Source organism: Primulina eburnea, chromosome 5 (genome assembly GCF_022965805.1).
Source record: "Primulina eburnea isolate SZY01 chromosome 5, ASM2296580v1, whole genome shotgun sequence".
NCBI classification, from domain to species: domain Eukaryota; kingdom Viridiplantae; phylum Streptophyta; class Magnoliopsida; order Lamiales; family Gesneriaceae; genus Primulina; species Primulina eburnea.
In genome coordinates, this window is record NC_133105.1 from 37,460,477 (window position 1) to 37,475,529 (window position 15,053).

The window sequence follows — 15,053 nt, forward strand, 5'->3', positions numbered from 1 at the left end:
CTCATTAGTGCTTAATTAAAATGTAGAGGCCCGAAATTTGTATTTGAAAATTTACGGAAAAATTTAAAATTTTATCTTTAAATAAATAAAATGCCTCATTAAAAAATGTACTGATAAAAAGATTCAGTGTTTACAGTGGCAGCGGAATAAAAGTTCAAATGTCAAAATAGCAGCAGAAGTAAATATCTGTTTCAAAACAACAAATTTAAAATAAGCAATCGCGATAAAAATGTTTGATCATAAAAATGGTAAATGAACTGAAGCATGAGGTCCTCGGGTTCCTACTACTGCCGACCCAAGATGGCTCGCTGGTCCCCGCCTCGGTCCCGACCTCATCAGTACCTACAACAATCAAGTCTAGTGAGTCTAAAGACTCAGCATGCATATATCGTAGATAACAAGTAAATATATCATAAAATTTCATGTCGTGTAAAGATATCATGTCGTAAAGCATAACGTGAAAATATCTTGTCATGAGTAATTATAAATACGTGCATAACTGAACTGAAAATCGTAAGCGAAATGTTTGTTCGATAGAGCCTTGTCATGAAATAGCATATGATAATTTTCTGTTGAGAATATGTTCTACGCAAGTGGCCCATAACGTGAAATGGATCGTCTGATCATGACTAAACCACAGTATACTGGGCGGTAGAGATCTACCAATACATGAACATGAACAGAACCGGCCAGTGACCACCGGATGAAGTGATAATCCCATGATAAGCTGCAATCCCATGAACGTGAAGTGGCCACAAGCAATATCGCATATATCTCAAAAATGAACATTTTATATTTTTATGCACGTAATATAATCAAAAATCTTGTATTATTTTACCGAATGGGTTGGATCGTTCCCAGGCTCGCTGCGACCTAATTCTAACGTGAGAAAAATGCAAATAATATTAACTTGACCAACACGTCAAAAACTCGAACTAAAAACGAGACTATTACGCCCAACAAACTTAATATTTAACCATGACTCCGTACCAACCCGAACCAACATCGAACCATCATTTAGTCATGATTAAAATACACCTAAAATACTGGAAAATAATTACCAAGGGCTGTAATACACGAAAATTATGCATGGAGGCCAAAATCATGAAACGCTCTTTCGAGAGTCACTTTGGCACCTTGCACCGTAAATTTTCGTACGAACCCTAAACTTAACCAAATCACGAACGGCCAAAAACATGACCTTCCTAACTCAATAAGGTACTGTCCAGGTCAAGGCCATAGGCTAAAAGCCAAACAAGAACTCGAACCACACCTCTGAACCGAAGCCACCTGTTGTCCAACAAAAATACAGCAGCAGCTATTACGCTTCCTTGCGTCGTTTGCAAGGCTAACGGTCATTGGGGCTTGAACCACCGACCAGAGCCTCTTACCAACATCCTAAGGTATGATTTGAACATGGCTAAGGGTCCTAGGCCAACCACAATTCCAGCCAACACCTACGACAATACAAGCTTCACCCGAGAACACACACATGGCACGCGTGGGGGTGTTGCATTGTTTTGCTGTCAAATGAAGGATCCAATGGCTATGAGGTTAACCATGGTCCATGCTAGACATTCTAAGGTGTTGTATGAGTCATGGCTAAGGGCTAGATGCCAACCACAACCCACTTGACACCTCAAAACCGAAACTCAACACACTCAACAAAAACCAGAATTTTAAAACCGAAAGGGGCTGTTCTTGTTTGTTTTGAAAACCGATGGGACCATGAACCAAGCCATTAAAGGGCATCTTGGTCACGTCTTAGACATGTCAAGGAAAGGTTCTAACCATGGCTACAGCCCCTAGAGCAGCCAAGATCAGAACACTTGCCTTAGACAAGCAACACAAAAATTCGAGACTCATAAATTGCCATAAGAAGAGTTGTTGTCAAATCTCTTCCTCCAGCATGTAGGGGCTGGTACCAATGGACTAACATGACCCTAACATGTCCTAGTACATGTCTAGATGCAGCCTTGGGTACCTGGAATCGAGCCAACCTCCTGAAACCACAAAACCAACAAAAAACGTGAAGCACAAGTGGGAGGGCCAAAAATATGTGCAGAATTTTTCTAACACTTGTTGTACATTTTCGGGTTATGTTCCATGAAACATGATCATATTATGTTTTAAATTACTTATATGGCTTGATTGAAGAGAAAAGAAACGTATATACATGCCTTGGATTTATTTGAAACGAAAACAAATCAATACGACGACGCGGCGCGGAGGAGACGGAGTTGCTTTGCTTTCTACTTTTCTCTCTTGTTTTCTCCCTAGAAAATCTTGATTTTCTCTCAAATTTACTCTGAATTTTCGAAAATGGAGAGGGAGAATGAAGGCTAGGAATGAAGGGAAAGTCTACAAATAAAATGGGATAGAATGGCAAGATCAAATCTTTCTATCTAGAGTTTGATAGATAGGCATGAGGGTTGATTTGATTGAAGGGTGGCCGATTTTATCACTAAAAAAATGTGGTAGAAAATTGCTTATTTAATAATTATGGAGAACTAAAAAGAAGGGAATTATCCTACCAAGAATGGATTAAGGAAATGAATTAAGTGGTGAGTTGTCAAATATTTTTGAATCTAGAAAGGAGTGGACGGTTTTTATCTCTCAAAAACAAGGAGAAAATTTCTTAATTGTTAATTAGTGGTGAATAAAATTTAGGGAATTATTTATCAAGAAAGAGGGTAAGGAAATATATCAAAAATAGGAGAGTTGACAAATCAAAGTTAATACTTTAAGGGGTGGCAGAATTTTTGCTTAATAAATGAAGGGAAATATTGCTTAATTATTGAATTTTAAATCTTTAAAGTTTTATCTACTCATTAAGTATTTTAGTGAATTAATAATTAATTATTGGACCTAGATGAACTTCTTTACTACTTACCTCAAATTACTTAAATAATTCCTTAAACATTCTGTTACATTAAATTAACTTATTATTTATCTTAAATAAATTCTAGGAATGTTTTCTTAATATTAAATTTTATCTCAATACTCCAACTCCAGTCCGACCTCACTTATTTAACTGAAAAGGGAAAACTATACTTACGCGATCTAAAATAAACAATCATGATTGACAACTTTAAAAATGCTTTAAATAATAAAAAAAATCATATTTAATAAAAACATTTTACATTTTTCGGTCAATGGTCTCCGTTCCTCGATTGCAACTTGAATAATCCTATTTTTATGCATAATAACAATAAAATCCTATTTAACATATAATCGTGCATATCACATAATCAATTAAGAAATTAAAATCAATTAATTAGTCATTTGTCATATTTCCTAGATTTGGATGCTATTGGATTACGTTTTCTTGAGCATTACACCAATGTAGGCAAGTTACCCACACTGCACCCATTGAAGCTTTGTACATGTACATACACTATTGTATAAAATCTTAATATTATCTTATTTACAAATAAAGATAATTGCCCATTAAGAAAGTTGGAGCCCATTGAGTTCGACTGATTTACAACTCTATATACATAATTCTTATCATAACATAATATCGAAATTATATCATATGATAAAAACATCGCTCTACTTAAAATTTTAAAATTTTTAAACGTGTTAACTAAATATAAATGACTTTTGCAAGAATATCACTATTATTATCATTTTTCAGAACAAATATTTCATTAAAAAAAATTTGGGCACAACTCTTCCCACGTTCCACTGTATTCACTCTCCATGGATGTAATATAGATATTATTTCCCACCTCTATTTTTCAAAATATAATATAAAATTTCAAAATTTATGAATATTTTTAATTATTTAATAAATAATTAATATGGAGCAATAGTAGCCTTATCTTCTCCCCACTCCATCGCTTCCACCCAAAAAACCACAAGCCAAGAAACAATGGCTTCACTCCCAGCTCTTCCTATAACCGCTACTTCTTCCTTCAAATACTTACCTCTCCCGACCAAAAGATCCCCAATTCTCCCCACATTCCCGCCACCTCGCCGCCGCCACCGCTCATTCACCGCCGTGCGATCATACAAAGTGCTGGTCGAGCACGGCGGGGGAACCACGGAGCTGGAAGTCGACTCGGACGAGACGATCCTATCCAAGGCTCTGGAAAGTGGGTTGGATGTCCCGCACGACTGCAAGCTGGGCGTGTGCATGACTTGTCCGGCTCGGCTGGTGGGCGGCTCGGTGGACCAGAGCGAGGGGATGCTGAGCGACGATGTGATCGAGAGGGGCTACACTCTGATGTGCGTGGCGTACCCTAAATCGGATTGCCACGTTAGGGTTATACCTGAGGAGGAATTGTTGTCTCTGCAATTGGCCACTGCTAATGACTGAGGTTGAGTTTTCATTTTTTTGTCTTCAATTGTGCAACTTCGTAAGATGATATTAAATCTTCAATACAAGCAACAATTTTTTTTTTTACAAAAACCTGTGAATTCACCACGTCATTTTCAGCTCTCACGATCCTCGAAGTACCACGATAAATCATATTAATTTAATCACTTGTGGGATCTTCTTTTGAGATGGATACTTGGGATTGATTCATGATACTAGCCTCTACTCCAACATGTGTCGTAAATTAAATGCATGAGAATGATGATACTGAGATTTATGTTTTAAATGAGTTATGTATAGTATTGCACATTTATCATACTCCAAGCCCACAAGAGGAGACCAAGGCAATGTTCTTGCAATTAATTTTCACACATCCTCTTTGCGAAACTCTGAAAATTTTAAGTTAAAAGTTTTCATATAACAATAATATATATATATATATATATATATGAAATAGTTGTTAAGATAGCTCAGTAAGGCAAACGCGAATATATATATATATATGAAATAGTTGTTAAGATAGCTGAGTAAGGCAAACGCCCCTATTCGGGACGGAGCATCCGATGTTTTCAGAACAAGAAGGATAATTATTACCAGCCCCATGCCAAGAATGTCCAAAAACACAATTTAAGAAAAGTCGGACTCCGACACCCTTGTAAATTACATCGAAAAATCCTATGATTGATCAGATAGAGTCCATGTTAGGCATTTCTTAATACTTTTCACAACCTAGAACGACAAGTTTGCGACAATCAGAAAATACAGCCTGCCCTTGTCAAGGAGATCAACACGCAGATAAAAGGCTACCATTAAAGGTTAGTGATTACAGAACATCAACATTAAAATGACATTAAGATTTCGTCGTCATATATCATCAGTCACCTTTTTCGGCAAGAACCCCCCAGTCAGTAGTAAGCTTGCTGGTAAGTAGGCGCCATTACATTGCTGTACCCTCCGTAAACCTGGTAGTTTATCGGAGAAACAGAATATGATCCGATTATGGCGGGAGGGCCGGTTTCTGGGGAGTAGGGATACTGGGGACTTCGATTTGCGTGTGGGTATGTGGTAAAATTTGCAGGGTATGCTGGAACTGGAGATGGATACTGGGTGTGTGACGGGGAACGGATATATGTAGGAGGAGATGGGAAAGATGAAACATAGGCATTTGTTGAGCGGCCCGCCTTGGCTGGAGGCATGGGGCCTCCTGTGCTGGCTCGTGTTCTTTTGGCGGTTGGGCTAGCTGGTTTCTTCTTCTCGATTTTTGTTTTGTCCAATTGTTCGAGGCGTTTCTTGAGGCTTTCTGGTGGGAATTCAGCCTCGAGTTTGTATTCCTCTATGCACTTGAGAACTGCTCGAATCGATGATTGCTCTTTCTTTGCAGCTAGATGCTGTACACAAATAGTCGACAGAGGACAATGAGTAAAGATATGAATATCTCCACACACCAACAATAAACACAGGTACGCATGTTCGTGTATTTTGTGTCGTCTATTATAGATTACAGCCAACTAAGGTATTGAATCATTTTGGTTACGACGCGCAAGATATTAGAGACGATTTGATAGATGACAGGTGGAGCCAGGCGGAGAACTACCTGATTCATGTTCCGACCAAATATTTGAGAATAACTTACTTTACAAATGATGTATACAGAAAAAGTAAGGATATCATTGCCTGATAAAACTCGATGTACATGAGAAACAATAGAATCTAATGCGTACCGCAGCACGTCCAGAATTGCTGCCATCCTCCAGAAGTGATGTAGCAGCCTTTTTTGCATCTTCAAGAAAGCTTTGAGCAGCGGGACAGGAGGGAACTTTCCTGTGAGTCCAACTTCATAAGAAAAATGAACAGCATCGACCTGCTGTCCCCTTCCAATCAATTCTTCAATCATATCTGCAGACGAGTGAGCATAGAAGTACTGAGACACTATGAAGTATTCCTGCATCATCTAGATCCAATCATATGCCTAGGTGGAATCTTATACCTGTTATAAACTTAATATATGCGCTAAAGAAAATCTGACCAACGAAATAACATGTTCTTAAACAAAAGAACGTAACGAAGTTATATACCACAACATCTATTTATTTGAGGATATCCGACCTTCAACAAAGTCATATACCACAACATCTATTTATTTGAGGATATCCGACCTTCAACAAATTAATCCACATACTTGGGTTAATACGTGGAGAAAACTGTCTGCAAACTCATGCTAAAATCACTAAATCTCAAAATCTCGAACCCATTTGGTCATCAAACTAGTACTAGTTAAAATTAGATGTCAAATCAATCTACACGTATGTTAACCAAAATTAGGAAACCGGGTAGGGATTGAGTCATGTTCCTTCACTATTTAAGTACAAAAAAAATAAAAATCCACTGCGATGACAACTGATATTATTTTTCTCCAAGCTAATCTAGCTAAAAAGAAGTTTCTTCCCTAAACTGGCCACAAAATGGTGAGAAAACGATGCAGGTGCAAGACCTTAATTGTCTCATACAAAACCAAATATTTCAAACAAATAAAAAGGTGTATGATCTTGATATCTCTCACAAACGTGTGCCCACTTCTAATCAATTACTTCATTTGACGTTAACTAACAAATCTTAAGGTTCAAAAATCAAAACCAAGAAACCAGGTCAAGGTTGTCTTGTATTAAAATTTTCGTTTCTCTACTCGTACAAGAAGAAAGAGCATGCAAACAACAAAATATAACCAGCAACCTTTGTTTCCCTGCCTCGGAAAATCAAAACAATGATCTTCAGAGTCGTAAATATCATGAAAAAAAAGGAACAAAGAAGAATAGCTGATTCGACAATGAAACAAAAGAATGAAATTACCGGGCATTTTATTAGCAAGACCAAGAGAGACTGCGAGCTTTGGCATCTGCTTTCTCCAAGCAGAGGCCACCACGAGCTTCCTGTACAAACCCAAATCTCCCTCCTTAACAATCCCAAAAGTCACCAAATGCTGCAAAAAAGTATGCACATCAGGAGTTTTTGTATTCTCAATTCCACCCCTCTCCTCCAAGCTCTTCTTCCATGTCTCTGCAATATTCTCAGCCTTCCCTTTGATGCTCGGCGTCACCAACATCCTCTCCTTCCCTAACACAGGGTCCATCATCACAGGAATCAAAGACTCCAGTAACAACACACAAGCCCACCCCAAATCGTAACTGCTACTTGCCTCACGTTTATCCACAGGAAAAACCTCGGAAATCGCCTCCAAGACAAACTTCGGAGGATCCACACAGTCGGCCAGGGCTTTCGGCAGCTCGGATCTGAATACCTCCAATTCCTTCTTCCTTGCAGTCACGAAGCTCCAGCACTCCCTCGAGGCCATCTTGCGGCAGAAAGTGCTGAACTTCATCAGCACGCCAGCTGAATTATCAACCTCCGGATCCTCCGTTGACTCAGTATCCTTATCCGTGCTGGAATCCTTCGACATCGCAGCAGAAACAGATAGCTTCGTCGCCCGTTCAAGCGATTCGTAGGCCATTGACATAGATTTCGATATCGATGACTCACGATTGTCCAAAACCCGCGTAGATACCTGCGTTTCATTGGTCAAAGCTTGGAACTTCGCCTTCAAGGATTCGGACTTCTTCATAATGTCCTGCTCAAGTGAAGAGAAATGATCGGAGAGTTCCTTCCACAGCAGAGTGCAGCTGGTCATGAGCGAAGTCTGCCGCTGGAACTCATCGAAACTCGGCGGCGGCGGCTGAGTTAACTCGCCTGGATCGGGTTGCGAACCCATCGCGACAGGATAATTGAGTCTGGAGACAATGAATCCGGATTCCGTATAAAAGTAAACCCTAGAATTTGGTAGAGGGAGAAAGGAAGTATGAAAGCGAAGGTGGTGGGGGAGAGAAAGCGAAGATGGCGAGTGGGTGTTGCAAGAGGATGACGTGGACGGCTGATCCTGCGATACGTATGAGCTGTCGGTTGAAGTTTTGGTGAAGTGGCTGAGGCTAACGTGAGCTGAATGTCTGTTTGGTGCGCATACCGCCCAGAAATTTAACAGAAAACAGTGTAACGACATACGTGTCGTTTGTTTTTACAATAATTTTTAAATTTATTTGATTTTGAAATAATAAAAAATTAAACTGTAATATGATATATTAATTAAAAAAATAAACAGGAAAAAAGAAAGTTCAAAAAAAATGTCCAACTAAGAATTGAATCGCAACTTGACGTTTAAGAAATAGAGGTTCTATCCACTTAGATACAATTTACTTACTTTAAAATTTTAGTATTTAGTTTATGTAAATAATTATTATAATAGATATCTCAAACTTAATAATATAATAATAATATAATATATATATATATATATATATATATATGTGTGTGTGTGTAAAATTTTATGGCTGTCCAACATATTTTTATCATTCATATTATAGGAGCAAAATTATTACCAACGCAAGGAATGAATTTATTTTACCTAATTTAGAATTTGCGGATTTTTTTAATTTATGGTAAGTATTCGCTTTCTTCCAAAAATCTTAACATGATGATGAATACTGAATAGAACAACAACTTCGATAATTTTTATATTATAATTATTGTTTAGCCCAAATAGATGGGCCATTACCCAACTTATAGTGATTTAGCCAAAGTCTTGGGAGCCCAAGAGATAAAGCCCAAACAGAGAAAAAGCCCAATGGCCCAATGAAGAAACGTGATAGCAGTTCGCTGCCACGGCCCGACGTGGAAGGAAGTGGAAGAACGTGGAGTGACGGGGGAAGGGAAAACTGTCGTGCAGAGTGGAACAAAAGTGGATGAAGACGATCAGAAACAGTCTCTCAACAACTACACACAAAAAATCTACAGTAAAAGCTCTGCAGAATTCTATCATCAATTGCACGCTCATTTTTTATTTTCCAGTATTTTAGTTTCTTCATATTTCGCATATTCCTCCGACTTTCTTGTAAAAATGTCGATCAAATTCATGGCAGCATAATGAATATTGATGTTGTTTATGAATTCCACCTTTAATTTCAGTATATTCTTCATTTTATGTTCTTATTTTTGGAGACATTTCGAGGGAATTAGAACGAACGATCGAATCGAGAAACACAACGTTTGGTAAAAGAAGTCAGATTATTTTCACAAATTTGGCACGAACACGTGCCTGGCACGCCCGCAATTTTCGTGACAAACAAGTTGGCACGCCCAGTGGGACCAAATGCCTCCCAAGCGTACTGAGAAGAATGAAGGAATTCCTCCATCACATGTAAAAAATCATCGTTCACAGGAGGAAGAAACTGATGCAGAAGGAAGAACGGTTGAAAGGCTTGTACACCAGTTCGAGGAAGAAACAATGAAAGAAGGAATTGCTATTTCTGGTGGTGACGGGTCTTCGCTGAACTTTATGTTGGCTATGGAGAAAAATATCCGCTGTGATTTCAAGGAAATGACCCAAACTTTCTCTACTGTTATGATGGAATTTGTGGCAGAAATGAAGGAATGAAGGAAATCTGTAAGAGGAGAGGCTGCTACACCAGAAAACGCGGAACTCCAATAAACTGACGTTAAATTGCTAAAAGATCAAGGCCAGGGTTCAAGAATTTCTCAAGCAGGTGAAAATCGCCGCTTGGGGGAAACACGAAGTCCAGAATCTGCCAGGGGAGGGAGATACACTCCTCCGCACAAGAGGGATGAGGAATTGGGATTGAAGTTCCAAAACTGCAACAATGGCAAACAAATGGCTGGTAACGTGTTCTCTGTGACGTCTCCTAACTCACATCCAGGGATGTATGTTGACGGGGGAGTGCGTGGATATCCAGCGCCAGGTTCGGGGAATAACACTCGGGGGGCAAACTATTCCCCTCACCATTTAAGACAAACTCCAGCGTTGGATTTTGAGATGGTACGTGATGTGATTCAAGAGTTGTATGGCCCAGGAGTGAGGCCAATCAACCGACCAGAATTCCATAAACCGTATCCTGATATCGTGGATTATGAAAACCCTTACCCAAGAGGATATCGCATTCCAGACTTCACGTTATACTCCGGGGAAGACGGTCAATCCAGCATGGAACATGTAGCCAGGTTTACAATTCAGTGTGGGGAATTGGCAAATTTGGAGAACTTTTCTAATTACAAGTTACGTTTGTTCCCAAATTCCCTGACCAGTACTGCTTTCACATGGTATGCAACGCTGCCTCGGAACTCTATTATGACTTGGCATGATATGGAACGTCAATTCCATACACAATTCTTCAGGACGGTACCTGAGATTAGTATAGCAGAATTGTCAAGAGTGGTCCAAAAACCCGGGGAATCTGCTAATGATTTCATTTGTAAATTCAAGAAGGTGAGAAGCAGGTGCAGAGTTTTCCTTCCTGAATCAGAGTACGTGAAGATGGCACAGCGAGGACTCGATTTTGAACTTAGAAAGAAGTTCCAAGGGATGGAATTCCGTGACTTTTATGAACTCGCTGCCAAAGTGTCAGAGTATGAGGAATTGTTACGAGAGGAGAGCCATAAAAGAAAATCTACAGTGGGCTCTTATTTCCAGGAAGTGGAGGAAGTTGCGTTGGCAGAAGTAGCAAATTCCGGATCACGCACGGTCCCTTCGTTGAGGCGCAAGGGTGAAGAACTTTCCAAGAAAAACATGCCTCCAGCGCAAGCTCCCTATACGTTCGATGCATCAAGGACGGAGGAAATCTTTGATCATTTAGTGAAGGAAAAGTTTATAACATTCCCCCCAGACCATAAGCTGCCCACTAGGGAGGAATTGAAAGGGAGAGATTACTGTAAGTACCACAATTCCTTCAATCATAATACTAATGCTTGTTGGGCTTTCAAGAATGTCTTGCAGGAAAGAATCAACAAGGGGATCTTGAAATTCCCCGAGAAAAAAGAGGCAATGATCGTGGATGAAGATCCTTTTCCCCCGATAGCCAATGTGAACATGAGCAGTACTGACTTGCGCTTCTTGATCAATGAGAGGAGGAGGAGTGGAAACAGGGACATGTCCATTAGGCCGAGAATTACTGTAAAGAAGTGTTGGGTGCCTCGGAAAATGATGTTTGAGGTTAAAGAGAAAAAATCAGAAACTTGCCATGGAAAAGACCGCTATTACAGTGAGGAAGATCTGCATTATACTGGAAGGAATATGAGGTATGACAGGGAATCCATGGCCAGAAGGCCGGTGAACCAGTACCTCAGAAGGAGCCCATATTCTTGGTCGATGAATAACGAGAGAAGAAGTGGCTAGCAGTCATCTCATAAGATAATACAGAGGCCATCTCTTATGAACACTGATAAAAAATATGAGAGGAATTCCCGCTTTGTTGTTCCTCCCAGAGCAATCCCTGATGGTATATGGAGGCGAGTAGAACATCCAAAATTCCCAAAGCCTCTTTCTAGAACCCAAAAACGACGTTTGTTGAGAGAAAAAGCTGCTGAACGTAGGTCTGGGGTAGAGGAGTCATTTAAAGAGAAGAAAAAATTTGGGAGGAAGGCTACTGAATATAATGAGGAGGGAGATGATGATCTATTATCGGAGGAAGACAGTGAACCAGTCAAGAGGGCTACTGTCAAAGTGGGGCAGATTTTGATTTCATTTGAATGTGCCACTGGCTCGTTAATGTTGCCAGAGGAATTCAAACGCAAAAGGATGTGTGAGTCCGAAGTGTTCGCTGGAAATCAAAATGGTACACAACCTGTTCAGACTGAGATTTTGAATGAAAGCGTTGGTGTTTTTGTCGATGAAGAGAAAAGAGTATTGATGAAACAACCCACAAATGAAATGACTCAGCATATTAAACCACTCTATATTGTAGCGCATGTGAATGGAAAGCCATTGTCTAGAGTGTTAATAGATAATGGGTCTGCTGTGAATATTTTGCCGTACAGAATTCTTCAGAAATTGGGGAAGGAGGTGGAGGATTTGATTCCCACCGAAGTTTCTGTGGCAGCCTTTACCGGGGAGTCTACAAAAACTCTTGGGGTGTTGCCAGCAAACATCACTGTAGGCTCCCGATCTTCGTTGTCAGCCTTTTTTGTGGTAAATTCCAGTGCTAGTTTCCACGCTTTGTTAGGAAGAGATTGGATTCACACCAATCATTGTGTACCATCATCCATGCACCAGTTATTGTTGAGGTGGAAAGGGGATGAAGTGGAAGTGGTACAGGCTGATTCACAGCCGTATCAGTCAAACTCCAACACAGTAGAAGCTAGATACTATGATGGAGCCTTCGGACCTATCAGAATTCGTGATTACAAGGTGAATGGGCAGCAAGGAGCAGTCTACATGGACACCAAGAAAGTAAGGGAAGCAGTTGAAAAAAATTCTCAAACCCACTGCCATGGTCTCTCCTAGACCCATGGTTCGACCTATTATCGAGGTGGTCGATGATTAAGTTCACTAAAGAAGAAATGGAAGTGGCTGCAACTTCCGAGTGGAAAGCCACATTGCAGCAGCTGGTCACTGAAATCCAATCTCAGAAATTATGGGACATTGATGGAACTGAAGTAATATTTGAAGACGGATTTGATATTAGTGAGGAAACAGAGTTACAATTGGAAGACATAGTCTTAGCTCCGGCTCAAATGGAAGATCGGCAGCCGGAGACTCAAGACCCTTTGAAAGAGGTGAATCTGGGAACTGTGGAATGCCCTAAACCCACGTACATCAGTGATTTATTGGGGGAAGAGATGCAAAAGGGAATTGTGAAACTTCTCACAGAATTCAAAGATTGTTTCGCATGGGAATATGAGGATATGCCTGGTATAGACCGTAAATTGGTGGAACATCGACTACCAATTAAAGATGGTTTCAAACCATACCAACAGCCAGCTAGAAGGATGTCCAAGGCGATTGAAGCAAGGGTGAAATAAGAAATTGAAAAATTGCTTAAAGCAAAATTCATCCGTCCGATAAGGTACACGGAGTGGCTGGCAAACATAGTCCCGGTCATGAAAAAGAATGGGAAGCTTCGAGTTTGCATAGATTTCAGAGATTTAAATTGTGCCACCCCGAAAGATATTTATGTCATGCCAGTAGCTGATATGTTAATTGATGCAGTGGCAAAAAATGAGTTGATGTCATTTATGGATGGATTTTCAGGATACAACCAAATAAAAATAGCAGAGGAGGATGTATCCAAGACAGCTTTTAGATGCCCTGGAGTGATTGGCACGTTTGAATGGCTTGTTATGCCATTTGGATTAAAAAATGCAGGGGCAACCTACCAAAGGGCCATGAATATCATTTTCCATGACATGATTGGTCAATGCTTGGAGGTATACATTGACGACATTGTTGTGAAATCAAGAAAAGCAGCAGATCACCTTGGCCATCTTGAGAAGAGTTTTATAAGGATGAGGCAGCACAACTTGAAGTTGAATCCTTTGAAATGTGCTTTCGGTGTACAGGCTGGGAATTTCCTTGGGTTTTTGGTTCACCAACGAGGAGTAGAGGTGGACAAAAATAAGGCTAAAGCTATTATGGCAGCGATGCCACCGAAAAATAAGAAGGAGCTACAAAGATTCCTCGGCCAGGTAAATTATTTAAGAAGATTTATTTCGAACCTGGCAGGTAAAACTCGTGAATTTTCTCTATTATTAAAGTTGAAAGAATTGGAAGAATTTAAATGGGAAAAGTGTCACCAAGAAGCCTTTGATAAAATAAAAGAGTATTTGTCTAAACCTCCTGTTTTGATGCCCCCAAAACATGGTTTTCCCCTCAAATTGTACATATCGGCCGCTCAGGATTCTATTGGATGTCTTTTAGCACAAAATAATCAAGAGAATCATGAGCAGGCCATTTATTATCTGAGTCGTTCATTAACAGAGGTGGAAGTTAGATATTCAGCCGTAGAAAAGTTGTGTTTGGCGTTGTATTATTCATGTACTAAACTGCGGCATTACCTGATTCATTCAAGAGTTTATGTGATTTCACAGACAGATCTTGTCAAATACATGCTTCACAGGCCTATCTTGACTGGGAGAATTGGCAAATGGTCGCTGGCTTTGGCTGAATTTACATTGATTTATTGTCCCCAAAAATCCATGAAAGGCCAAGCCATTGCAGATTTTTTGGCGGACCACCCTATGGTTGACGCGGCAGGGAGTGCACCAGTAGATATTCCAGTATTATATGTCGATCAGCCTTGGATATTAAAGTTTGATGGCTCCAGCACTGAGAGGGCATCAGGGGTGGGAGTCGTGATAACATCCCCAACGGGTGTGAAGACTGCCTTGTCATTCAACCTAGACTTCCCTTGCACCAATAATCAGGCTGAATATGAAGCATTAGTGATTGGTTTGGAGATTTTACGAGATTTGGGCGCTAAAGATGTATTGATTATAGGAGATTCCCAGTTGGTTCTCAAGCAGATGTCAGGGGAGTATAAATGTTCGAGTTTGGCGTTGGCCCCTTACTTTACTGCTGCTTCACAGCTTCTTGATGATTTTGAAGATGTGACATTCCAACATGTGCCAAGGCAAGACAATTGGGAAGCTGATGAATTGGCTCAAATTGCTTCCGGTTTAAAGATGTCGCCCGAGCTCACCCACAAACTCTTGTTGATACAAAAAAAAAATCACCCTTCAATTCAACAGCGTGGAATACAAGTGGATACTTTCGATATTGATGTTGACCTCGCTGGAGATTGGAGAGATGAGATAAAAGATGCATTGAGAAATCCTGAACAGAAGGTGCATTATGGTTTGAAGGTAAGGACCTTACATTATATCTTGATGGGAGATG

The 15,053-nt window shown here is 40.0% G+C and overlaps 2 protein-coding genes across 2 annotated transcripts; one reads left to right on the top strand and one right to left on the bottom strand.

Moving 5' to 3' along the window:
- The first annotated feature begins 3,877 nt into the window (after positions 1-3,877).
- Positions 3,878-4,324, top strand: LOC140831515 (ferredoxin C 1, chloroplastic-like). Its single transcript, XM_073195269.1, has one exon. It carries the CDS (start codon positions 3,878-3,880, stop codon positions 4,322-4,324), a length of 447 nt encoding a protein of 148 aa, XP_073051370.1.
- A 680-nt stretch (positions 4,325-5,004) lies between these two features.
- On the bottom strand, positions 5,005-8,190 carry LOC140833171 (FRIGIDA-like protein 4a). The gene is given in 4 exon segments (XM_073197649.1): positions 5,005-5,712; positions 6,046-6,107; positions 6,110-6,220; positions 7,172-8,190. Coding segments are annotated over 4 exon segments (1,572 nt in total). The 5' UTR covers positions 8,088-8,190; the 3' UTR covers positions 5,005-5,229.
- Between the last annotated feature and the right edge of the window lie 6,863 nt (positions 8,191-15,053).

What these genes read in the sequence shown, in the direction of transcription:
- LOC140831515 (XM_073195269.1), top strand. Translation starts at nt 3,878, where the DNA reads ATGGCTTCACTCCCAGCTCTTCCTATAACCGCTACTTCTTCCTTCAAA.